Genomic DNA, 24,968 nt, shown 5'->3' with positions numbered 1-24,968 from the left:
GAGGAGCAGAACAATGGGCTGGGCTAGCTAGGCCTGACCAGCCCTTGTTCCAGGGACCTGGTGAGCCTGGGCATCTCCTCAGCGGAACATCGAGAGGCCCTTCTGAGCGGGATCAGCGCCCTGCGGGCTCGAGTGCTGCAACTGCAGGGCCAGGGGGTGCAGGTGTGAGGCCCCCCAACTCTTCCACGGCAGGCTTCAACCCTGCCCAACAACCCTGCAGCTGTTCTCCACCTCGGGGAGGGGAGGGCTTCCTTCCTCCTCTTGGGCTCCTAGCTGGTTTGGGGTCATGAGGTCTCCTCATTTCATTTTCCCCTCTGAACACCTGGCTAACCTAGTGCCCCTGGAAGAGATCCAGTTCCTGGAGAGGACCCCCAAGATCATAGCAAAAGGAATGTCAGGGTCTCAGGGACATAGCTGAGCAATGATGAGGAGAGAAGACATTATTTCAACTGCCCGGGCTCATGCCCATCTATCTTCCATACCCACTGGCCTGGATGGATGTTCCCCCTTGCTTCACAGATCTATTGGCAGTCAGACAGCAGGGGTCCCGGAGGGACATCCATTTGACCTGGCAGTGATTGTAGCTGCCTGGTAGCCCAGGTATGGGAGGCTGGGCCAGAGGATCAGGGTCCCTAGGAGCAGGGTCCCTGTGCCTTGGCTGGGGTCTGTCTGGACTAATAACTAAGGCTCTGGCAGGCAGATGTTCTGAGCGCAAGGGCTAGACTTCAAGTCTGACACTCAGGAGTTCCCTCTCTTGGGCTGACAGTTCAGGATGAAGGCCAGCCAGGGTCCTGAGTGGACTATACAAAGCCCTGGTGCTCCTCCCCTAGGGCCCCATGAGAGGTGAACTGACACAGAAGAGTTTGAGGGGCTGAGTCTTCTCCGTACGGACCCAAGAGCTTTGCTTTTCAGATTGGGGGGGCTAGTAAAGAGGACACTCAGATCTCTCTTTTAACAGGCTGTCTAGCCCCTGCTCCCCAAGGACCCTGGAGAAAACAGAGCCCATGGAGCTTACAGCCAAAGCTGGGGTCAGACCCCAGTCTAGAGAGGAGGCTGGCTCAGCACCCACAATCTTTCCTGGGGCTGCCCAGTGGATAATCTAGAGGTGATTCCTCTGACTAGCTCTGCCCCTGGGCACCATGCATCCTCAGAGCCCCTCCTCCTGTGACTTCTGTAGAGCCCTGGCAGGAGCAGTCAGGCTGGACCGACTCTACAAGTGTCCGTCTGGAAGGGCCCTGGCAGTGGCGATCTCAAGGCCAGGGCTTTCATAGGAGGGCAGGCAGGTGGCTGGATCTAGACAGGGCCACAGGAGCCAGGTTTGTTCATGTCACTGGTGACAATGGCTGCTGCAGTTTGGCCTTGTGGGATGAAAAAACCCACTTACCCTCAATGGGGAAATGAGCTCAAGTACCAGGAAGTAATATATGGTGCCCTCCTGCTAGCACCCAGGGCCACCCACCCAGGACCACTCAGGGCAGCTGGACACTCACAGTGTGAGGAATCCAGGGATATCCTGAAAGGTTTCTTAGCTGAATATAATTGACACAGGGTCTGAGATGAGGGTTCTTTGGTGTGGGTGGTTTTCAGCAGGCTAAGGTAGGCAGCATAGGACAAGAGGAGTCCCAGCAGGTGCTAGCTGGAAAAGAACCCAGGGTTGGATGGTGCAGCTCATCTTTGAGGAGCACCCCATAGTGGAGGTGACTCCCAGTGGTGCCTTTGGCTGCACCCTGATAGCAGCGGCTCCTTCCTCCTAGGAGTCTCCTCTACTCTTGGCTAACCACTCCACTGAACACCTGCCCCAGCTCAGTAACTTTGGGGGTACTGGGACATCACTCCCACCTTTGACAGGTTCCCTCCAGGCTCTTCCTTCAGCACCCCCTCCAGGGATGCCTGGACCAGTGCCCTGTCCTGGGTGGTAGAAACCGCATCCCCATCTCCAGCCTCATCTTGGGTCATTCTCTTAAGGTCAAAGTTCTCTCCTCCCCGAGCTGTTCTGAGGGAGGGGGGAGGGGGGCACTGGCTATGTGGGCAGAACTTCGGTGTTCAGGGTAGGTCTCTCCTCCAATGAGGAGTGAGGCCCCAGCCCAGCACCGGCACCAGCGGGAGGCAGGGTAATGGGTCTCCGAGAGCCCTTCACAAATTTATTTTTATATGGAACTTGTTCACTGGACCAGAGGTAGCCCACAACCCTCAGCATGACCCATCTGAGCCCACCCAGGGAGGGAGGGAGCTGGTGGGGGAGGTGGGTCCCTTGAGTAATTCGGGAGTTTTTCTATTTCTTGGTTCTATATGGAGGACAAATAAAAACTTGTCTGTGATCTAGTGCTTCTTTGAGTGGCAGTTGTTTAAGCATTAAGCAGCTTGGCAGTAAGGTATGAAAGTGCATCTCAGATCCCTGTGTGGAGGTAGATCAACCCTGCTCTGACCATGAAAAACACTGCCATCTAGGAAATGATGGCACAGTGTGGTCAGGGGGCATAAGTCATGCTGGGTACCCTAGGTGAGGAAGTGCCTTCCTGAGATTGGAAAGAAATGAGCTGGGATTTGCACATGCATTTGAGGTGTGTGGGGACATGTAAGCAGAGATGTTCAGGACACAGTTGGACTCGGGGTCTGGAGCTTGGAACACAAACGTACAACAGCTTTATGTACAGGTGGGATCTGAAACCACGGCCAGCATATAGTGAAGACCCCTGGGGAAACTTCAACATTAGAGGTAGCTGGATGGAGGAGTGCAGGAACCAGAACGCAAGCAGCAGTGGAAGGGAGAGACTAGGAAGGAATTAGACCATGCAGCCCAAGAAAATGTGAATTTAGGTGTTAAATACAGAATAACTGTGGTGGAAGAGACGAAAGAGGGGCTGTCGGTCTGAATGTGATCAGTGGTTGCATTAGATTGCTAGCACTACTGTAACAAAGGACCTGAAGTTGGGTGGCTTACCCAATAGGTGTTTATCTTAGCTCTGGACTTGGAAATCCAAGGTAAGGTGTTGGCAGGGTTGGATCCTTCTAAGAGCTGAGGATCTGCTCAGAACTCTTCGGCTGCCATCTTTTCCCTGTATCTTTGCAACGTCCAGTCCTGTGACAGTCCAACCCATGCTTAAAGTCCTGGGATGGGGAACTCTTCACCTTCTAAGCCAGTCCATTTTATAGCATGAAGGCCTGCTCCATCTCAGTCACAGGCATCAATTAAGCACTTGCTGTATACTATGCTTTCCTACAACTGGGTTTTCTTAGGCAGTGGTGTGAATGGAAGGCTGGAAGACTCTGGATAAAGCAGGTGGGTCCTAAGTGTTGCCTTGATGTCAGGGTGTTCTCAACACTGCCCAAAGGAAGGCGGGAGCTCAGGTATGTGACAACCACAGGTCAGGTGACCGCCTTGTAGTAACAAACCTTTCTTCCAGCTGTCCCTGGGCTAAAGGATTGCCAGAGAGCCTCTCCTGGAGAAGCTGTCACGACCTCAGGCTGTCTTCTTTGAAGAGTTTCATGTGGGTCATTTTGTAGTAGTAGTAGTTCTAGGAGGCAGAGATCTGGGCCTAGAGACTGGAGAAGTGTGACTGCCGAGAAATCCTCTACGCTTGGCTTTGTCTTGAGATTTCACTCTACAAGTTTACTATAGATATTGGAGACTGTGTCCCCTCCCATGTAAATTCTAGATCCTGAATAAAGTGTGGGGGAGCTGGGTGATGGTGGTTCACGCCAGTAATACTAGCTACTCAGGAGGCTGAGATCTGAGGATTGTGGTTCTAAGTTAACCCTGGACAGAAAAGTCCCCATGAGACTCATATCTCCAATTAACCACTCAAAAACCAAAAGTGGTGCTGTGGCTCAAGTGGCAGAGTGCTAGCCTTCAGCACAAAGAGGGTCAAGGACAGTGCCCAGTTCAAGACCCATGATGGACCAAAAACAAAAAAGTGTGTGGGAATCTGCTTAGGGCTGAGGTTACTGATGTTAAGACACATTTTAGATGTCAGAGATTTTGCCTGTAGAAAAGGTTATATACTACCCAAGGACAGTAGCTGTCCAATGACCCCCCACTCCAATAGATTCAGCATCAAAACAGCCCCCCCTCCCATAGCACATAGCACAACCAGAGATGTGGGGACAGTCTGAATATTGATTTAAAAACAAACCAAGATTTATTTGAAATAGGTATCTTTCAGTGTACAACATTACTCAGAAAAACTATGTATAAAAGTCTCATAAAGATAGAACTTGAAAACAACTCAAATTCTACAGGACTGAATTAAAAATACAGAACTGAGATCACCAGGCCCAGTGTTTCCCAAGGAGAAGGGCTCCCCACAGGAGGTGCTCTGCAGTCCACAGGCCTGGGAGGTCACCTAAGACCCTAGACTACAGACAGAGGTGCAGGCAGGGAAGCTGCCTCCAGGGCAATTTTTGCTCATTGCCAAGGAGGGATAAAAATGAAGCACTTCCAGAGCAACTTGACAGAACTACTGGGCAAAGCAGGTGAAAGAGCTCCAGACTCATTTTGAACTTTCTCGGTAGGAGGAGGAAGGGGAGACCTGCACGTGCTGCTGCTGGGGTGTCACTCTGTACCCTCCGGCTCTGCTGTCTTCTCATCGGTGGGTCCCCAGGTTGTTGCAGATTTGGTAGAGACGGTTCTGAAAAGGGGACATTTGGGTCATTCAAGGGAAATGGCACCTGGCATGCTTTTCCAGCCAGCTACTCAGTCAACCTAAGCATGAGTCCATGGGAACCATATCCTCTATTCATTGTATTACACATTAATTAATCCTTCTGAAAATCAGTTTTTCATCTGAACAAAGGAGAAAAATCATGAATGAGACAGTGGAAGTATCAAGAATATTAAGAACAAGCCGGGCGCTGGTGGCTCACGCCTGTAATCCTAACTACTCAGGAGGCTGAGATCTGAGGATCGCGGTTCAAAGCCAGCCCGGGCAGGAGAGACCGTGAGACTCCTATCTCCAATAAACCACCAGAAAACCGGAAGTGGCGCTGTAGCTCAAGTGGTAGAGCGCTCGCCTTGAGCTGAAGAGCTGAAGGACAGCGCCCAGGCCCAGAGTTCAAGCCCCACGACCGACAAAAAAAAAAAAGAATATTAAGAACAGTAGTGCAAACAACTGTTACCAGGAGAGAAGGGGAAGAAAAAGGGGAGAGGAGGAGGGAGATGGGGAGAGAGAGATCTGAGTGTTTTAGAATCTACCTTCACCCATACCTCTTTAGAGTGTACCTTTCACAGACTGTGGGGTCATAGGGCAGGCTATGCATCATGCCTATAAAGTACTCTTCTCCATACCCAAGACTGACTGGATCAGGGAGGTTTATCACATCAGAGCTGAGCCAATTAAACTCTTCCTCTCAAGAATTTAAGGCAGGAAACCAAACAATATTGGAGCTGGACAATATAGTTCAGGCTGGAGTGAGGCTCCCCAAATGACATACAAATCAATGAAAATAGAAGAGAACCAAGAGCTAAAAGATTATGTGCTAGGAGGGAGGACTGAGATGTGTAAGAGAAATGAGTGCTGAGCTGCAGAGCCAGGGGATGCTGGAGTGAGTCCCTAACTCCTGCTGCTGCTAGCGTCACCAGCTGCAGCCTGGTTGTCCTACTCTTTCCTGGACTCTTCAACATGACTGCTTCACTGAGGCAGAGCTCAGACTCAACAGCAGTGGCAAGTACTGGTCCATACGTAAATCACAGAACTAAAGAAAGTTAAGCTAGGGCTGGGAAGGTGGCTCAGTGGTAGAGCACTTGCCTTGCATACCTGAGGCCTGGGTTCGATTCCTCAGCACCACATATGCAAAAAGAAAAAAAGCTGGAAGTGGCGCTGTGGCTCAAGTGGTAGAGCGCTAGCCTTGAGCTGAAGAGCTGAGGGACAGCGTCCAAGCCCAGAGTTCAGGCCCCACGACCGGACCCCAAAAAAAAAAAAAAATCTAGAGTACTACAGTTTGAGGCCAGTGCAGGCGAAAAAAGTCCACTAAATCCCATCTCCAAAATAAAAAGCAAGCAGTAGCAGAGCAGTAATAGAGTAAAAACTTAAGTAGTAGAGCGCAAGCCTAGCAAATGGCAAGGTCCAAACCCCATTACCACAAAAAAAGCCTAGCAGATGGCAAGGTCCAAACCCCATTACCACAAAAAAAGGAAAAAAAGGAAAAGAGATACTAAACCAAGAAAGATCCTGGAGATTCTGATATGTAGAGATAAGTAACTATGAGACTTACTGAGAGCTTCTTAATGTTTCCTATGGCCTCCGGATCCAGCTCTGTAATATCCATCTTTTGCAAGTCACTGGCCAATAACCGCATACTCTGTATGGAGGAGAGAATGGGTTGAATGGCACATCCTTCAGGGTAGAGAAGTGGTGATGCAGGCAGGAGAGGCGTTTGCACCATCAGTGCTATCTTGGTACTGGATCACCAGTTAGAGCACTATGCAGATCACAGCCCTGATCCCATGGAAACGCAGCTCAGCAATTCCTCGCTCTTCACAGTGCACAGAAACCACACTCAACCTGCTCAGAATCCCTCAGCTTTGCAGAGCAGAAGGAACAGCTTTTGCTGCCCTTTTTGGACCAAATGCACACCTCACAGTGCTCTCTTCTGGCTCCCTTTACTGTTGCTGTTTTTGCACTGTGTCATAGAGGTTACCACTGGGGCCTGCTGTCCTCAGTAGCAGCTGGTGAACAGAGGCAGATCTGGGCAAGTGTCCTCCCAGCCTGGGACAGGAAATGGAGTTGAGTCCTGTGGATATGTGGAGATCAGGCCCCACCCCACTGAAGGGACTGTTGAGTGAGAGTGGGACACTGCCCCCCTCACTGAAAGGGCTGTGAGGGAGAGAGTGGGATGATAGCCCAGGGAAGAGAAATGCTTCACTGGGCAGTGTGCTGTGGCCTGGCTCCCTGGAACAAGACTTACCGCACCACCAGCCACTGGCACAGTGAGGGAGATTTCTTTGCTGTCAGCAAGAGGGCTGCCATTGGCCGAGATGTGGTAAATCTGTTCTCTGGCTGCTGGAGTGCGGAGGCCCGGGGTCTTGAAGACCCTGCGAAGTGGAAAATCTCTGTGAGGATGGCTTGGCAGACTCAGTGACGCCAACCATGATGAGCCCTTCCACCCCCCATCTGGTCTCAAGCTGTAGTTTTCAAATCCCACATTTCTAAATGGCAAATTTTAAATGTAGGGAAAACATTTTTAAAGCAGTAATGACTAAACACAGCTGGAGAAAGATTATAATGATCAAATATACATCCAGCAAATATTCATGCATGCTAGTTTTAGGACCAAAACTGTACGGATGCCAGTCACCCACCCATCCAGAACCAGAAATAAACTAGTTAATGTGCCTCCAATAGTGGCTCAATGCTTCCACTAAGAGACATTTCCCAGGTCAAAGGAGGATGATTGTGCAATTCCCAACTAACCTCTATACAGTGAAAATGCTGCTACTTGTATCCCCAGAAATGTCTTTTGCTACATGTTTACCCAAAAATTAGTAAGTAGGAAATAAAAGTGGAAAGTAAGTTTTCCTCACTATATAACTACTTCTTGCTCCACTACCCCCAAGGTAACCACTCTTAATCCCTTATCTATTTCCCCAAACTTTCCACATGGATAAAGCAAGTGGGATAAAAGAGTACATGCGTCTCTGGAACCTGCTGGAGATGTTCTTTTTAAGGGCTACACGGTGTTTCCTATTTAGTCAGCCAGCCTCATGAAGGCATTAACTTATGCTGTAATCATACTTGTTCACGTTGCTCTCAAAAAAGGTACCAGCAAATTTCCTCCTACACAGCTTCAAAAAAAAAAGAGCAGACCAAGGGAGTCATGTAGAGGCCTCCAAGGTGTTAGATGCAGAATATTCTCTTAGGAGATAAACCATCATTTGCAAAAGCCACAAGTGGTAGAGCACCATCCATGGATGGAAAAAGCTGAATAAGTGTGCCAGTCTGGAGTACAAGCTCCAGTACCAGCGAGTGTATGCCTAATTTGCACGTGTGCCCACACCTATCATTTGCTGTTGAAAATGGGTGAGGGGCTGGGAAGTTGGCTCAGTGGTAGAGCGCTTGCCTTGCATGCCTGAGGCCCTGGGTTCGATTCCTCAGCACCACATAAGAAAAAAGCCGGAAGTGGCACTGTAGCTCAAGTGGTAGAGCCCTAGCCTTGAGCTGAAGAGCTGAGGGACAGTGCCCAGGCCCAGAGCTCAGGCTCCACGACCGGACCCCCCCCCAAAAAAAAGGAAAAAAAAAATGGGTGAACAGCCACTCAGAGAAGAGGCAAGCACTGGAAAGCCCAGACAGCTGCCATGTTCCAAGGCTTCCCTGACCAAGGACTTGAGAGCATTTCCTACACACTCTTGAGTGCTGGTACAGAACTCACCTAGAGTCAAACCTGGGTGTCAGGAGTGGGGTTGGTTTCACCATAGATAACTCTAGTCTGCCCACAGCTGGGGTTACAGTGTTGTTATAGCTTGACCTGTAGGTAAGAACAGCCACAGAGTATGTCAACTCACATGTCCCATGCTACTCTGGATAACCTGTGCCCAGTCATGCAACTCTCCTTGCCATCCTAGAAGAATGTGACTATTATACTATCCTCCCAGATGCAGAAACTCATGCATGTGGCATTTAAAGAACTTGTCCAAGATCACACAGCCCAAAAGAGGAACTTGACTTGAACCCAGGTAGCATGCTTCCTGTACCACCTCAGTACCTTCTTGACAATGCAAAAACTCCCTGGCTGGCATCACAGTCCTCTCCCAGGGCAGCTGGTTAACAGCCTGTTGCCTCTGCTCAGGGGTGGGAGGACTCCCCTCCTCTACAGACTTGCACCTCCAAGCCTACTCTACCAAGTGGTTCCCCCTTCTCCTAATGATTCACAGCAAGAACATGTCAAGGAACTAATTATGGGCAGGTAATAGCCTTTGTAACTGATTCTGGGGCTCTTAACAATACTGTCAGGCAACTAAGCATAATATGCAGCTAACTATATGTTCTGAGCCCCCCTCTTCCTGTTGGCATTTTAAAAATACAATGGAGGAGGAAGATAGAGAATGTCAGCAGAACTGGAAAAGATTTTAGTTTAACCCATTTCTAGAGACCCCTCTAGCTTGGATACTTGATTCCATGTAAACTCCACGCATATATCAGCCATCAAAGCCCCTTTGACTTGATTTCTGCCATGATGAACAGAGTTCTCCAGTTAAACCAAGTAACATAACACATCTGACTTTGGAAAAACCATTACCTTTTGCTTCTGCCTATTCCTTGTATGGACTGGGTTCTCTTCTTGGATGGTGGACACTTCTTGACCTAAAGTCACAATCAAACTGAGATCACACAAAGCCCAGCAAGGGGGAAAGGTAAGGAGGATTAGGGAGAACTGGGAAGGGATGGTGGCCTTAAAAAGGGAAATTAATATTGAACAGAAGGTCCATCTTAGCTAGGCATAGTGGAACACACCGGGAATCCCAGCATTTGGGACACTGAGGTAGGAGGATCGGCTACATAGCAAGACCCTGTCTCAACAAGAAAGGTCCTTCAATCAGCTAGGACCTTTTTTTTTTTTTTTGGTCGGCCGTGGGGCTTGAACTCTGGGCCTGGGCGCTGTCCCTCAGCTCTTCAGCTCAAGGCGAGCGCTCTACCACTTGAGCTACAGCGCCACTTCTGGTTTTCTGGTGGTTTTATTGGAGATAGGAGTCTCACGGTCTCTCCTGCCTGGCTGGCTTTGAACCGCGATCTTCAGATCTCAGCCTCCTGAGTAGCTAGGATTACAGGCGTGAGCCACCAGCGCCTGGCTTCAGCTAGGATCTTATACGAGGCTGTTTCTTCTAAATAGGGGATTTAGGCCAAGATTAATGGAAAATCTCTCTTGAACTGATTGCAGCCTGGCTTGTTTCCATGACTTTGCTGCTGTGGAGGTCACTCAGGGCACCCCACGTGCCCAAGCCAACAAACCCTCCGTAGTCCTCACCTTTTTGATTCCTGAAAATATCTGGAAAGAATCACTCATCTCTTGGTAATTCTTTCTTCCCTTGCTTCCCAAGCCTAATCCAGCTGGAAGTCCCTTGGCAGTCTGCCTCCAGAGCCCTTTTCCCTTCCCTCCAGAGCCCATTGCAGACTCCCTTCCTTCTCCTAGCAGAGCCTTTTCCTCCTTCATCCCTGGACAAGCACCTATGGATCTGGAGGTCAGTGTATGTTTTAATCTCTTCCTTCTTCCTAAGTTCCATGCAGTACTTCTGTCTAGCTCAGATGTCCTAGAAAGGTACTTTACTTAACCTAGCATGTCAAGGAATTGGTATCTGTTCTCCCTTACCCTACACAGCCACTTGCCTCCTGGGCCCTATGTTTCACTGGATGGCAGCTATTTAACCTAGAAACCATCTTATTCCTCCTTCTTATACTGATGACACTCTTTTTATAAAAAAAATGAACACTTCAGTTCTACCTAACTGGTGCTCTTGTCTTGTTTTCCTCTCTTCCATTTATCCTGAATACTGCTCTGAAATATCTATCGGATATCCTTACCATTACCTATCCAATAGAAAAGAAACTTCCAAGCCTGGCACTCGGGCCTTGTGCTCTTATTTGGCTTTTTCCCACAAGGCTGGTGCTACTACTTGAGTCACACCTCCACTTCTGGCTTTTTTGTGTGTGTCAGCTGTGGGGCTTAAACTCTGGGCTTGGGTGCTGTCCCTCAGCTCTTCAGCTCAGGGCAAGCACTCTACGACTGGAGCCATAACACCACTTCCGGTTTTCTGGTGTTTATGGGAGATGAGAGGCATGGATTTTCCTGCCCGGGCTGGCTTTGAACCATGATCCTCAAATCTCAGCCTCCTAAGTAGCTAGGATTACAGGTGTGAGCCACTGGTGTCCAGCCTGGCTTTTTTTTTTTTTTTTTTTTTTTGATGGTCAACTGGAGATAGAGAGTCTTGTGGACTTTTCTGCCCATGTTGGTTTTAAACTGTGGTTCTCAGATCTCAGCCTCCAGAGTAGATAGGATTACAGGCATGAGCCACCACCATCCAGAGTCTTCCTATTGTTTTACTGGACACCTTTCTAGATTGTTCCGGAACTTTTACCCTTTCTTTTTGGTGGTCATGGGGACTGAACTCAGGGCCTGAGCAATGTCTCTGAACTCCTCTGCTCAAGGCTAACACTCTACCACTTTGAACCATGGGGTCACTTCTGGTTTTCTGCTGGCTAAATGGAGATAAGAGACAGAGTTTTCTGCCTGGGCTGGCTTTGAACCAAGATCCTCAGTTCTCAGCCTCATGGGTAGCTAGGATTATTAGGCATGAGCCATCGATGCCTGGCCTCTTGCCCTTTATTTAGTCTCACACTGTGAAAGGACTGGCTATATCCTATGGGGAGGGAAGGCTGGCTGGCTTCCTCTTCTGTGTTCCACACATTCTGCACCATGTCAAATGGTTTCTTGCACTCACAGTGCAAACTTCCCAAGCTGTAAGCTCTGGGAAGGCAGCACTGTGTTCCACATGTTTTTGTATTTGCTTGTCTCCTGCCAGCCCTCATACCTTAATCTGAACTCCTACTTACCCTGGTAGTTTGAAGATTTTTATGTTTATTTTCATCTTCTTCCTCCGCTATCATTTCATCCACTTGTACTACTTTCTGTTCTATAAGAAACAGTTTTAACAGCATGTTATTTCTGATGAGAATAAACTCTCAGGCATTCACATTTCTCATAAGGACTTGAATTCACATAATCTTAGGCTACAATCAAATAGACTCAGGGGCTTGCAGATGTGGCTCAAGTGTTAGAGCATCAGCCATGAGTAAAAAACCTAAGAAACATCTTGAGGCCCTAAGTACAAGACCTAGTAGTACACCAGGGAAAAATTTAAAAGCCAGGCACTGGTGGCTCAGGCCTATGATCCTAAGTTTACCATATAGCTGAAGTCTACTGATCAGTGAGGTACAAAAATAATTTTAATCATTTGTTAATATTGGCCCTGATGTGTTCGGTTCCAAAGAGTGACATTAAAAGATCTTTTCCCTACTATGAAGTAAGCAAAACTGATGAACCAGAAGAGAAACAAATATTATCAAAATACAGAAATGTCTCCAAGTGACCCAACAGATTGTAAGTATATGGCTGAGGAACTCTAGTTCCATTCTATTTTCACTTCAGGGAGCAGGACACTAAGAAAGCAAAACCCCCACCATGTTTTCTTCACTCTATAGGGCAACACTGATGAAGGGCGAATCAGAACTAGAGGTGGACAGGGATTCTGGCCCTGATCAAAGAAGATGGTACCCTGAAGGACAGCCCTCACATCCAGGCCATTGGTCAGGGCTGTCCTGACCCATCTGTCAGATGCATGGAGTAATGTATTCACAGTGGTGTTCCATCTATATCTCATTTATCTTGGCCTGATTCCATTCTCATCAGTTACAACCTGGCTTCCTATACAACTTTCCTTTAAGTATTCCTCAGAGTGTGGTACACATTAGATTTACATATATGATAGTAAATACTATATATATAATTACTGCTCTGAGTCACATGGATTATATGCTGAGAAAGTTCTCTGATGATATCAGGGAGTTTCAGTTGGCATGAACTCTACTTTAATACCTCTCTGAAACTTGCTAACCATTTTTACTTGAAGGAAAGTAAGCAGGCAATAATGCTAGCTCTTTTCCTATCCTTTAGCCCACATATCTGTCTTAGAAGTTTGGTTAGCATCAGTCTTACATATAATTAACTGAACGTAGTGACCAAAATCACATTTTTTGGATTTATAAGCTTAAGACAGACATTCTTGGAAGAGACAATGCACCAAATAAGGCCCTGCCTGAGGAGTTTTAAAAACTCCCAGGACCTTAGCTCTCTCTGTTCAATAAGGGGTTTTGAAGAATACTCACAAAAGCTGTGTGATGCCTGTCACTTACTTGGGAGGCAGAGATAGGAGGATTACAAGTTGCATGACTAGACCATGAAAAAAACCATGAAAAACAAAACAAAAAGTAACCAGTACTTACTTCTAGAAGATTTCAGAGGTGTCTGAATAGCTTCTGCTGTTAGTTTGTTTATTTCTGTGATATCCACATCAGCCTGTGAAAAACACAGCCACAAAGTACAAAGTTCATCAAAGAATTTATCAAGATGAAATACAAATTGAAAACCACATCATATATGTGACAAAAAGTTGAATGTTAATAACACAAAATAGTGAACTTTCCATAAACCTAGCACAGCCCAAGATCTAGAACAGTGGTAATAACTTGTATCTAGCTACTCCTTCTCCACTTTGTCTCCCCTAAAGATGACTGGTCATTCCTCAGCAGTAACCACTATCATTCCACTTCCTCAAAAGAAAGTTTACATAAATATGAATTTGTTCACATATACATACGTGTGTGTCTGTGTGTGTGTGCGCACACGCGCGTGCACACACACATGGCCTTTCCAGTACTGGGTTCTGAATTAAGGTCTTCATGTTTGTTAGGCAGGTGCTCTACTGCTGAAGCCACCATGTATCCAGCCCTTTTTGCTTTTGGTATTTTCAAGTTATAATCTTATTTTCACCTGGACCAATATACTCCTATCCTGCTTCCTACCGTAGCTGGGATGGAAGGTGTATGCTACTATGCCCAGCTTTTTCTGTTAAAATGGTGTTTCATGAACTTTTTTTTTTTGCCAGGGCTATCCTGAACTGTGAACCTCCTGGTCTTAGCCTCCTATATAGCCTCCTACATAGTATGACCCACTGTGCTTGGGTTTGTTTTCCTTTTTTTTTGCCAGTCCGGGGGCTTGAACTCAGGGCCTGGGCACTATCTTTGAGCCTCTCTGTGCTCAAGGCTAGCATTCTACCACTTGAGCCACAACACCACTTCTGGTCTTTTGTTGTTTATGTGGTACTAAAGAATCAAACCCAGGACTTCATGCATGCTAGGCAAGCATTCTACCACTAAACCATCCTTTTTCCCACCTTTGTTGAGATAGGATCTCACTATGGAACCCAGTCTGGCCTCAAACCTATCACATAGCCCAGTTTTTTCTCAAGTTCAAGATGCTTCTGGCTCAAATTACAGCCATGTGCTACCTTACCCAGCTGTCTGATCCTTATTTATGATTGCAGTTAATTTGTTTTCTATTATATACCACTGTGTGATATCACAATGAATTTGTGATCAATACTTTTTTGCTATTGCAAAACAGAGTCTTTACATGTGTCTCATCCAGTAGTTACCCAGAGACTTTCCAGAAGTTACCTTATCAACCTAAACTTGGGCAAGGTTGGAAGGGCTTTGTTATAAACAGGAATAGACTTGGACTCATTTGGACTTCATGTCCTCAGTGTTTGACATAATCATATTTTTCAGCTGACACAAAAAATGTCCTCTGATGAAACTTTTTTTTTGTCAGTCTTGGGGCTTAACTTAGCCCTGTCCTTGATCCTCTTTGTGTTCAAGGCTAGCTATCTGCCAGTTGAGTCACAGCTCCACTTCCATTTTTTTGAACGGTTAATTGGAGTAAGAGTCTCATGAGTACTTTTCTGCCCTGGCTGGCTTCTAACCATGATCTTCATATCTCAGCCTCCTATGTAGCTAGGATTACAGGAGTGAAGCCACTGGAGCTTGGCATGATGAAACTTCTTCTACAGCATACAGCCCAATGGATGGATTTTATGACTAAAGTCTAAACTCAAAAATTAAAGAAAAGTAACTTACTGTTGCTGCCTCTTCCAGGGCCTGCTTGTTTCCTCCAAGGGCTTAAAAAAAAAATTAGTTACTATCAGATTTGAATAATAAACCTTTTTTGTGTGCCAGTACTGGGGCTTGAATTCAGGGCCTCACACTCGGCTTTTTCACTCAAAGTGCTACCACTTGAGCCATACCTCCACTTCTGCTTTTGGGTTTTTTTTGTTTGTTTGTTTTTGGCTGGTTAACTGGACCTAAGAGTCTTTTCTGCTCAAGCTGGCTTTGAACTACAGTCCTTAGATCTCAGCCTCCCAAGAAACTGGGATAATAGGTTACCTTTCTAAAGCTAGATAGGATTAAGCCCTAGGTCTAACAATGAAAGAACATCACAATTTAATCTCTTTCCAAGCTTGATTCCTCCCCCTCTTAAAGGAAAAGTGCTCTGTGAGATTTAAATGTAGGATAAAACCTTAGATCAGATCTTGCTAGAAACCCTCACGGTATCCTTTATGACAGAATTAAGATCTCAAGCTTTACAAACAGAATGCCTGGAGCTCATGAATCCTCTGCTACTAAGTAGCTTATGAGACCAAGAGCACAGTAACCTCTATGCCTTATTCTTGTCATTTTAAAACAAGTACATTAACTTGTTAAAGATAAAATTAATGCTAATACAAAACATTTGGTGGCATGCCCATCTGGCGTAAGAAACTCACTGAGGCAGTACTGCAGTCTATCTCTTTTGTAAGACAAGTCTAAACACATACCTGTAATTGTATATAATTAATTCCAGAAGTAACATTGTCACTGACACATGTTCAACTTTTTTAGAAATGAGCATATAGATTTGTCTGGTGTACTTGAGCCCCTGAGTTTGTTTGCTAGTACCAATAAAAAGGAACCATTAAACTGGTGGCTCACACCTATAATTCTAGCTACCCAGAAGGGGAGATCAAAGCCTGCTAGCCTGAAAGCCAATTAACTACCAAAAAAAAAAAAAAAATCCAGAGGTGGAGCTGTAGGTCAGGTGGTAGAGTACTAGCCTTGAGCAAAAAAGCTCAGGCCCTGAGTTCAAGCCCCAGGACAGGAATGTGAGCCGGGTACCTGTGCTTGCTTGCACGCACGCACGCACGCACGCACGCACGCACGCACGCACGCACGCACGCCCCCACAACTATTAAATTCTTTGTAAGCGTAATTTGCATTGCTATCTAGGAAGAAAGCAACACACAGGACCATTACTAATTAGGAAAATGAGAAATTAAGGGTAACAGTAGACAGTATCTGCATTTCCTTGAATATTTTAACAAGTCATTCGTGAACAAACCATTTATTCAGTCATTTGTAAATGGATGAACATAATACACACACAAGTAGTAGTTCCTAACCTGTGGAAATGAACATTTCAGAGTGTCCGTACACAAAATTTTATTGGAAGACACTCCATTCACTATACTTGTTTTGGAACTGTAACAGCAAAGAGGAGCAGAGAACCCTCTGACTCAAGAAACCTAAAACTGTTTTCAGAGAAAACAGTCAGGGACTAGATGACAGTTAAGTGCCTTTGTGGGGGAAAAATAAAAAGGGGAGAGGGAGGGAGCAGCAGGTGATCCATAAGTGAGCTTAGCCCTCATTTATCTTCTTGCTGCTTACCACAGGTGCTAACGATCAGTTCCTACACGGACCACATAGAAAGAGGAGACAAAGTAAAACCACCCCCTATGCGCCTCAGCCAGGCTCTGGGCCTTGTGAATATCGTGAATGGGGAGACAGGCGGAGGAGAAGGGGACATCCGAGCGAGTCCTTTCTGAAGGCCACCAAGGGAACTACAGTTGGGCTACAAGCCGAAGTAGGCGAGGTGGTGTGTGTGCGTGCGTGCGTGCGTGCGTGTGTGCAGGGTGAAGGAGCGGGGCCTCTAGCAGCTCTTACCGAAGTACTCGAGCCAGTTCATGTCGCGCAGCGCCCGGGGGAGCCGCAGGATCTCGATGTTGTAGAGGTTGTCCACCTCCTTGAGGAGGTTCTGCCGGTCGGCCTCGATCTGCTTCATTCGTACTTGCACTGCCAAAGAGACACAGGCCCCGGGGGGCGGGAGGGCGTGTGAGTCGGCCTCGCCGGCGCGCCCCACCCGCTGCGCCCCGCACGGCCCCGGGGAGCCGCGGCGGCCAGGAGCCCGCGCCCGCTCCTCACCTTCGCGATCGAAGTCCTTGAGGAAGGAGGCGAGTTTTCGGCTCCGCAACGAGTTGGTCTTGGTCGCCCGACTGTTACGCTTCCGGGGAGCCATGGCGGTCGGGCGGAGGCCCAGCCTCAAGGATCCACGGCGGAGGCAGGGAGGAGAAAACCAAGGAGCTGCGCGGGACGGAGAGGGAAGACGGCAGTCGTCCGTGGGAGTCTTGGCTTTTTCCTGACCCAAAGCTCTGGAAGAACCGACTCTCACCGACGCCGCAGAGAAGCAGCGGCTCCGCGGTTAACCGCCGTCCGATTCAAACTTCATTGCCACCAGTTGGCGAATGAGCACTCGCCGTCTTAGGACAGCATCCAATCACAAGGAAGCTCCTCCCTTTCTCCTCAGGCAGCCAATCCTTGAGGAGGACTACAGCACCCAGACGCCTTTGCGGCTTTACGTCATATTTCTCTCCCCCCGCCCCCCCCAACTGATAGTCGCTTTTGAGCTTGCGCCTAGGAGAGCGTGCGAGGCTGCGTGCTGTTTCTGGTGGCTTCCTTGGCTTCCTTAGCTTCAAGTTTTTCTGAGGGAGCGGGCGTGGGCAACTTTCAGGAAAGGAGACGAGACCCGGGCTCTGAGGAAGACCAGGCGGGGCCCCTGAAAATCCGCAGTGAGAAGCGATCGCAGAGGATCTGCGTTGGAAGGCTCGGTTCCTGAGGTGGGCCGCCCCAGACGACGCCCAGCCCGGGTTCCCGGCTGACGGGTCTGGAGACCCCCCACGGGGTGGGAACGGGTACCTCCCCTACCGCCCTGGCCCCCCGACCCTATTTGTTGTTGTTTTACTTTTTCCAACAGAAGATGCCTCAAGCACAGCCTTTGCTTGCTGTGCAGGAGGCCCTGAGGAAGTGCTTCCCCGCGGTGGAGGAGCAGCAGGGCTTGTGGCAGGGCACCGTGCAGGACTGCCAGCCCCTGCTGATCTCGCTCAGCAACCTGGCGGAGCAGATGCAGGCCGCGCACCGCCTGCGCTTCGAGGACGTGCCGGCGCTTCGGGCCTTCCCGGACTTGCAGGAGCGCCTCCGGCAACAGCAGCTGGCCTCCGGGGACATCGTCCTGGACCAGCTAGCCCAAAGACTGTAAGGTTCCTGGGCGCTTCCTCTTGAAGGAAAGATCTTAAACCTAAGTGTCTTAAAAGTAGTTCTCCTTCCTATCCTTACGTTGCTGTGGGACCTCTGTCAAAAGCTATCAGCCAGATGGGCGGCTGGTGGCCAACGCTTGTAATACTAGCCACACAGAAAGCTGAGGTCTGAGGATTGCGTTTCAAAGCCAGCCCGAGCAGGAAAGTCTGAGAGACTCTTCTCTCCAATTAACCACCAAAAAACCTGAAGTGGTACTGTGGCTCAAAGTGGTAGAGCACTAGAATAGGAGCTCAGGGACAGCACCAAGTCCCTGAGTTCAAGCCCCATGACCGACCCCTGCCCTCCCCCCCCCACACACACCAAAAAGAGCCATCAGCTACCATTCTCTTGTCAGAAGCCAAGCATGGTAGTCAGGGGTGGGGTAAGGGGTTAAGGTAAATTGCAAAAACAGAGAAGGATTAGTCCACCTCTATAGCTTTCTTTGGTAGAAGATTTAAAAAAAAATAGATGGTAAGTTCAAACAAAGAAATATGTTACCAATTATAAAAAAGAAATTAAATACTGATATATGCCACCCCATATATAAAACTTAAAAATGTGATGCTATGCAAAAGAAACCAGACACCCACATTTTGTATTATTCTATTTCTATGAAATACTCAGCATAGACCAATCCAAAGAGATAAAAAGGAAGTAAATTGAGAGCAGTGTGGTACTCACCTATAATCCCAGCTTTGGGGAGGCTGAAGCAAGAGGATTATGTGCTTGAGATTAGCCTGATCTGTGTAAGGGAGACCCTGTATCAAAAGGATAAGAGTCTAGAGTCATGGTTCAAGTGGTAGAGCACCTGCTTAACAAGTGTGAGATCCTGAATTCAGATCCTAGAACACATACACGCACAACAAAGAATGAAGAAAATAGGTGTTTAGGGGAAGAGGAGAATGGCAGAATGAATACTATTGAGTGAATGCAGGATTTCTTTGGGGGAAGATGGAAATGTTCTGGAATTATATGGCAGTGATGGTTCATGATTTTGCTAAAATGTGGAGATCCACTAATTGTATACTTTTTTTTTTGCCAGTTTGGGTGCTGTCCATGGCCTCCTTTTTTGCATATTGGTTTGTTGCTTCAGTTTTCTTGGCATAAGTGAGCATTTCCTCTCGCTTTACAGTTTAATGGCAGCCCCAGATAGCTTCCTTGATCCTTACTTTCTTTGGCATCTGGGCTTTATCTTTGAGAATCACCACTTTTTTAGCTTCTCCATCTTCCTTTTCCTTCCTTCCTTCCTTCCTTCCTTTCTACCTTCCTTCCTTCCTTCTTTCCTTTCTTTTTTTTTTGGGGGGGGGGGTCCGGTCGTGGGGCCTGAACTCTGGGCCTGGGCGCTGTCCCTCAGCTCTTCAGCTCAAGGCTAGCACTCTACCACTTGAGCCACAGTACCACTTCTGGCTTTTTTCTTTTTGCTTATGTGGTGCTGAGGAATCGAACCCAGGGCCTCAGGCATGCAAGGCAAGCGCTCTACCACTGAGCCACCTTCCCAGAGCCCCTTCCCTCCCTCTCTCCCTTCCTCCCTTCCTCCCTTCCTCCCTTTCTTTCTTTCTTTTCTTTCCTTCCTTCCTTCCTTCCTTTCTTTCTTTCTTTCTTTCTTTCTTTTGTTTTCTTTCTTCCCTTCTTTCTTTCTTTTTGTTTTGTTGTTGTTGTTGATCCTGGGGCTTGAATTCAGGGTTTATGTGTTTTCCCTTAGCTGAACTCTTTTTGCTTAAGGCTGGTGCTCTACCACTTTAAGGCACAGCTCTCCTTCTAGTTTTCTGGTGATAAATTGGAGATAAGAGTCTCAGACTTTCTTGCTCCAACTGGCTTCAAAGTGCAATCCCAAGATCTTAGCTTCCTGAGTAACTGGGATTATGATGTGAGCCACCAGGGCCCAGCTAGCTTCTCTATCTTTAAATTAGTTCTTCTTTTTTAAAATTTGTTTTTATTTTGTTTTGCTGGTCTTGGGCTTGAACCCCTGGGTCTGGGTGCTGTCCCTGAGCTTCTCTGTGCTCAAGGCTAGGGCTCTACCACTTGAGCCACAGAGCCACTTCTGGCTTTTTCTGAGTACTTTCTTTCTTTTTTCTTGTTTTGGGGAGGTCCGATCATGGGACCTGAACTCTGGGCCTGGGTGCTGTCCCTCAGCTCTTCAGCTCTAGGTGAGCGCTCTACCACTTGAGCCACAGCACCACTTCTGGCTTTTTTCTTTTTACTTATGTGGTGGTGAGGAATCAAATCCAGGGCCTCAGGCATGCAAGGCAAGCACTCTACCAGTGAGCTACCTTCCCAGCCCCACTGAGTACTTTCTTGAGATAAGAGTCTCCGGACTTTCTTGCCCAGGCTGGATTCAACCATGATCCTCAGATCTCAGCTTCCTGAGTAGCTAGGATTACAGGTATGAGCCACTGGATGCCTCAATTTTCTTTGTTTTCCCCCCAGCCCTGGGGCTTGAACTCAGGGCCTAGGGCACTGTCCCTGAACTTCTTTTTGCTCAAAGCTAGCACTCTACCACTTGAGTCACAGCACCACTTCCGGCTTTTTCTATGTATGTGGTGCTGAGGAATTGAACCCAGGGCTTCATGCATGCTAGGCAAGCACTCTACCACTAAGTCTCATTCCCAGCCCTCAATTGTCAATTCCTGAGCTCCCTCTACCTCCAAGGTACTACTACCTATCTCTTTAGAGCATGGTCTCAGTTGGGAGTGATTTTTCTGTGAGGGGCATCTGGTCATGATATGGACATTATTATCATAATTTGAAGAGGACATGGCTTACTCTGGTCACCTAGTAGGTTGAAGCTGGGTATTCTGTTAAACATCCTGCATTGCACAGGATAGCCCGCCGCAACACAGCTATCCTATCCCAAATACCAGTAGTGCCAGGGTGAAGAAACTCACCTACCTCTGCCATGATGCTGCTTAATGTTGTAATCTTTCCCCCAGAGCCACCCTTCTTAAGGTGCGTGACACTGTCAGCAATCATGTGGAGCAAGTGTTCCAGACTTACGAGCAACACGCACACACAGTGGGTATTGATGCTGTCCTGCAGCCTTCAGCTGTGAGCCCTTCTGTGGCTGACATGTTGGAACGGCTGCAAGATATCGAGAGACATTATCGGAATTCATATCCTTTATGTCCATTTCAGGTAGTGCCCAGAGCTGTTCTAAGAAGTCCTTTTTTACTTTCAGTTTCACAAGATAGAAAACTTAATGATTTGAAGCCGGGCGCTGGTGGCTCACGCCTGTAATCCTAGCTACTCAGGAGGCTGAGATCTGAGGATCGCGGTTCAAAGCCAGCCCGGGCAGGAGAGACCCTGAGACTCCTATCTCCAATAAACCACCAGAAAACCAGAAGTGACACTGTAGCTCAAGTGGTAGAGTGCTAGCCTTGAGCTGAAGAGCTGAGGGACAGCGCCCAGGCCCAGAGTTCAGGCCCCACGACCGACCAAAAAAAAAAAGAAAACTTAATGATTTGAGTCTCTTTTGTTCCTGAACTTGGATTCCTTCTGCATTCTTTTTTTTTTTTTAAATAATAATCTTGCCTCAAAGTTTACCTGCTAGGCATTAATAAAGGTGTTGAGAGATGGACATTAAGAAAAAGAAAATAGGGCTGGGATGGCGGCTCAGTGGTAGAGTGCTTGCCTTGCATGCATGATGCCCTAGATTCAATTCCTCTGCACCACATAAACAGATAAAGCTGAAAGTGGTGCTATGGCTCAATTGGTATAGCACTTTCCTTGAGCTGAAGAGCTGAGGGACAGCATCCAGGCCCAGAGTTCAAGTGCCACACCGACAAAACAAAAACAAAAAAACGTGTTTGGTAGCAATATGTTCTATGGAAAAAAATAAAGTGGGGATGTAATGTTTGGTTTAAAATAGAATGGTAAGAGCAGGTATTGGGAGGAAGTGACATTGGAGCAAAGATTATTTTTGTGAGTCTTGTGAACTTTTCTGCCCTGACTGGCCTTGAACTGCAACCCTGCTTGCTCTCAGCCTTCCAAGTAATATTTCCCCAAAAGTATTACAGGAGTGAGCCTCTGGTACCTGGCTTCACATGGATTCTTAATCATGGGTAGCTTCTCAACAATATCTTTGTGTGTTTCCAACTAATGACAGTTGTTCATTTGTCTTCAGAAAGTCCAGTAGTGACCAGGCACTTTGTACAGAATTATCAGTGGCTTCTGTCACTAGTAGGCAAAGGCTCAGGATTCTTATCTTGGTCTTGTGTGTGCTCTGTGTTCTGGCTCACACACCTTTTTTACATGTCAGTTGCCCTGGAAGGCTTGCTTTGTCTATCCTCCCATGCTTCCCCGTTCCCAGTGCCTTTGCTTCTGTGTCTCCTACCAGCTGGAATGTTCTGCTCTCTTCTAAAGTGAATGTATTCATCTTGGAACCATCACTGAGTTTTATCTTTTACCTCACCTTTCTTTTCAGTTTCTGGTTCTATAGGTTTCACAGAAAGGCTGGGTTTTTCTTCCCTAGTAGCATAGAACTGTGTCACTAGAGCTGCTCAGGAAATACTTGTAGTCCAGGTTGATCTTGTCACATGGTAAAGTATAATGGTGATCACACTTTAACTTTGCAGCTTCCCATTACTCTCACCAGGGTACTTCCTTCCTGCAATAGATTTTCTTTTCTTCTTTTTTTTTCCCCCAGTGCCAGTCTTGGGGCTTGAACTCAAGGACTTGGTGCTGTCCTTAAGCTTTTTTGCTCAAGGCAAAAGCTGATCCACAGCTCCACTTCCAGCTTTTTAGTGATTAATAAGAGATGAATCTCACAGAATTTCCTGCCACGGCTCACTTCGAACTGTGATGCTCAGATCTCAGACTCCTGAAGTATCTAGTAGTACAGGTGTGAGCCCCTTACACCTGGCTCTTCATTTTCCTTTTCTTCCTCTTCCTTCTCTTTCCCCCTCCCCCTCCCCTTCCCCCTTCTCCTCCCCCCCTCCTCTTCTTTTCACTGTGGGGCTTGAATTCTGGGCCTGGGTGCTGTCCCTCAGTTCTTCAGCTCAAGGCTAGCTCTCTACCACAGCACCATTTCCAGTTTTTTGGTGGTTTATTGGAGAGAAGAGTCTCATGGACTTTCTTGCCCAGGCTGGCTTTGAACCGTGATCCTCAGATCTCAGCCTCCTGAGTAGCTAGGATTATAGGTATGAGCCACTGGTGCCTGGCTTCATTTTCTTTTTGAGCAGTCCTTAACTTCCCAAAAAGTACTTGAAGAGAAAGAACCTCCTCTCCTCAATCCATTGGGAAGACTTGGCAGGCATCCAAGCATTGCCTAAGGCCTGGGACCAAATTTCAGAACACGAGCACCAGGACCTTGTACAAGGTACCAGTTTTGTTCATTCCTTCCTATCTCCTTTCCTTAAGTCTGATGTTTTGTGTTCTCTGGCAAGGTGACCTGTTAATTTTTTTTTCTTTCTATTACAGATACCCTATTGACTGTTTCCTTCTTCCTGAAGGAGTAAGGAAACTGTATGTTTATCTGGCAGCCTGGAGCCCCACAAATGAAGTCTGGTGTTGTCACATTCTTCTAAAGAAACAGTGTAACAGCTTGGTGTGTTAAAAATATCAATGCTGCTGGGAATGTGGCTTAGTGGTAGAGTGCTTGCCTAGCATGCATGAAGCCCTGGGTTCGATTTCTCAGTACCATATAAACAGAAGAGCCTGTAGGGGCACTGTGGCTCAAGTGATAGAGAGCTAGCCTTGAGCAAAAGAAGCTCAGGAACAGTGTCCAGTCCTTGAGTTCAAGCCTCAGGACTGGCCAAAAAAAAAAAAAAAAAAAAAAGAATTCTAAAAAGCCCAGGACTGGGTCTTGGGGACAGTTACTGGTAGATGTCTCTGAAGCTTCTCCCTGCCAGGTCATGGATGAGGGTTACATAGCCACTGTGTCCTCTTCTGAGGGGCAGGGAAGATGATGGAAGAAAACAGGAGTGTCTGTCTCCTATAAGGCCCAAAATGGTAGGGAGCCCCTAGCATCATCTGAAACATTGTGTCTAGTTGATACCAGGTCCTAGTTTTGTTTTTGACAGTATCTGACTCCATGATGATTGAAATGAGGATGTAGTTCAGTTGTAGAGTGCATATTTGGCTTGTATGAGACCCTAAGTTCATTCCTCACATACAAACGAAAGGAGAAAGTGATGTTGGTGGAAAATGTTTTAAAATGTTTGAGCAATCTCAAGACTATGAAGTCAATGTCTTTTTCCAGAACCTGCCACCAGGGGGAGATCGTGCAGCATGAATCCTTATGAAAACTGAGGGAGCTGTTAGTAAGGGCTAGTAACTGGGAATGAGACTCCCAGAATAAGGATAGTTTTCAAAATAAAAATGGCTTTGTGTTTTTCTTATGTTTAAAAAGTATAGGAAAAATGTAAATGTAGAACAATATAATATTCCATCAGAGTCATCTTGATATCCTTTCAAAGTTCATTCCCAAAAGAAAAATAAATAGGTTAGCCGGGCGCTGGTGGCTCACGCCTGTAATCCTAGCTACTTAGGAGGCTGAGATCTGAGGATCGCGGTTCAAAGCCAGCCCGGGCAGCAGAGACTGTGAGACTCCTATCTCCAATAAACCACCAGAAAACCGGAAGTGGCGCTGTAGCTCAAGTAGTAGAGCACTCGCCTTGAGCTGAAGAGCTGAGGGACAGCGCCCTGGCCCAGAGTTCAAGCCCCACGACCGACCCAAAATAAATAAATAAATAAATAAATAAATATGTTATGGTTAAATTGTCTTTTTTGAAATTTTATGTATAGCGTGGCCATCTTTCATATCCACAAATACACTCAACACAACTATATGCCATTATATACAATTTTGTGCATTATTATGCCTTTTGTATCTTACGTTTTATTTGTTATTTTACACTTTACACATACTTTCCAAGGTCTTCATACTGTCTGTCTATAAAGATAATACATTCAGGTTGTAAAAAATTGAAATATTACAAGAAATGCACCATTGTCCACTTTTTAGGTAAGATGCAATATATTCTT

The 24,968-nt window shown here is 46.9% G+C and overlaps 3 protein-coding genes and 1 pseudogene across 3 annotated transcripts in view; 3 read left to right on the top strand and 1 right to left on the bottom strand.

Annotated features, from left to right (window-relative positions):
* The window catches only part of Epha10 (EPH receptor A10), a 43,127-nt gene extending 40,838 nt beyond the window's left edge, over window positions 1-2,289 (top strand). Inside the window, exon 17 of the mRNA XM_070008727.1 lies at window positions 54-2,289. Within this exon, the coding sequence (XP_069864828.1) occupies window positions 54-168 (115 nt within the window). The 3' untranslated portion in view covers window positions 169-2,289. The remainder of the gene's footprint in view (window positions 1-53) is intronic.
* A 1,843-nt stretch (window positions 2,290-4,132) lies between these two features.
* Cdca8 (cell division cycle associated 8) lies at window positions 4,133-17,112 on the bottom strand. The gene is made up of 10 exons (XM_070009002.1): window positions 16,839-17,112; window positions 16,581-16,709; window positions 14,682-14,722; window positions 12,990-13,062; window positions 11,541-11,620; window positions 9,232-9,296; window positions 8,365-8,460; window positions 6,904-7,030; window positions 6,211-6,297; window positions 4,133-4,628 (listed from the first exon to the last, which is right to left on the bottom strand). The coding sequence occupies exons 1-10, from the start codon at window positions 16,930-16,932 to the stop codon at window positions 4,584-4,586; spliced, it is 837 nt and encodes a 278-aa protein (XP_069865103.1). The 5' UTR covers window positions 16,933-17,112; the 3' UTR covers window positions 4,133-4,583.
* Window positions 16,287-16,426, top strand: LOC138818092 (small nucleolar RNA SNORA51; annotated as a pseudogene).
* A 15-nt stretch (window positions 17,113-17,127) lies between the features above and the next one.
* Airim (AFG2 interacting ribosome maturation factor) lies at window positions 17,128-24,751 on the top strand. The gene is made up of 5 exons (XM_070009003.1): window positions 17,128-17,530; window positions 17,668-17,945; window positions 20,918-21,097; window positions 23,183-23,301; window positions 23,403-24,751. Exons 2-5 carry the CDS (start codon window positions 17,671-17,673, stop codon window positions 23,438-23,440), a joined length of 612 nt encoding a protein of 203 aa, XP_069865104.1. The 5' UTR covers window positions 17,128-17,530; window positions 17,668-17,670; the 3' UTR covers window positions 23,441-24,751.
* Window positions 24,752-24,968: the final 217 nt, after the last annotated feature.

The sequence above is a fragment of the Dipodomys merriami genome, unplaced genomic scaffold (assembly GCF_024711535.1).
Source record: "Dipodomys merriami isolate MVZ:Mamm:240054 unplaced genomic scaffold, mDipMer1.0.p SCAF_71, whole genome shotgun sequence".
Lineage (NCBI taxonomy): Eukaryota > Metazoa > Chordata > Mammalia > Rodentia > Heteromyidae > Dipodomys > Dipodomys merriami.
This window is presented reverse-complemented; position numbering and strand designations above follow the sequence as displayed.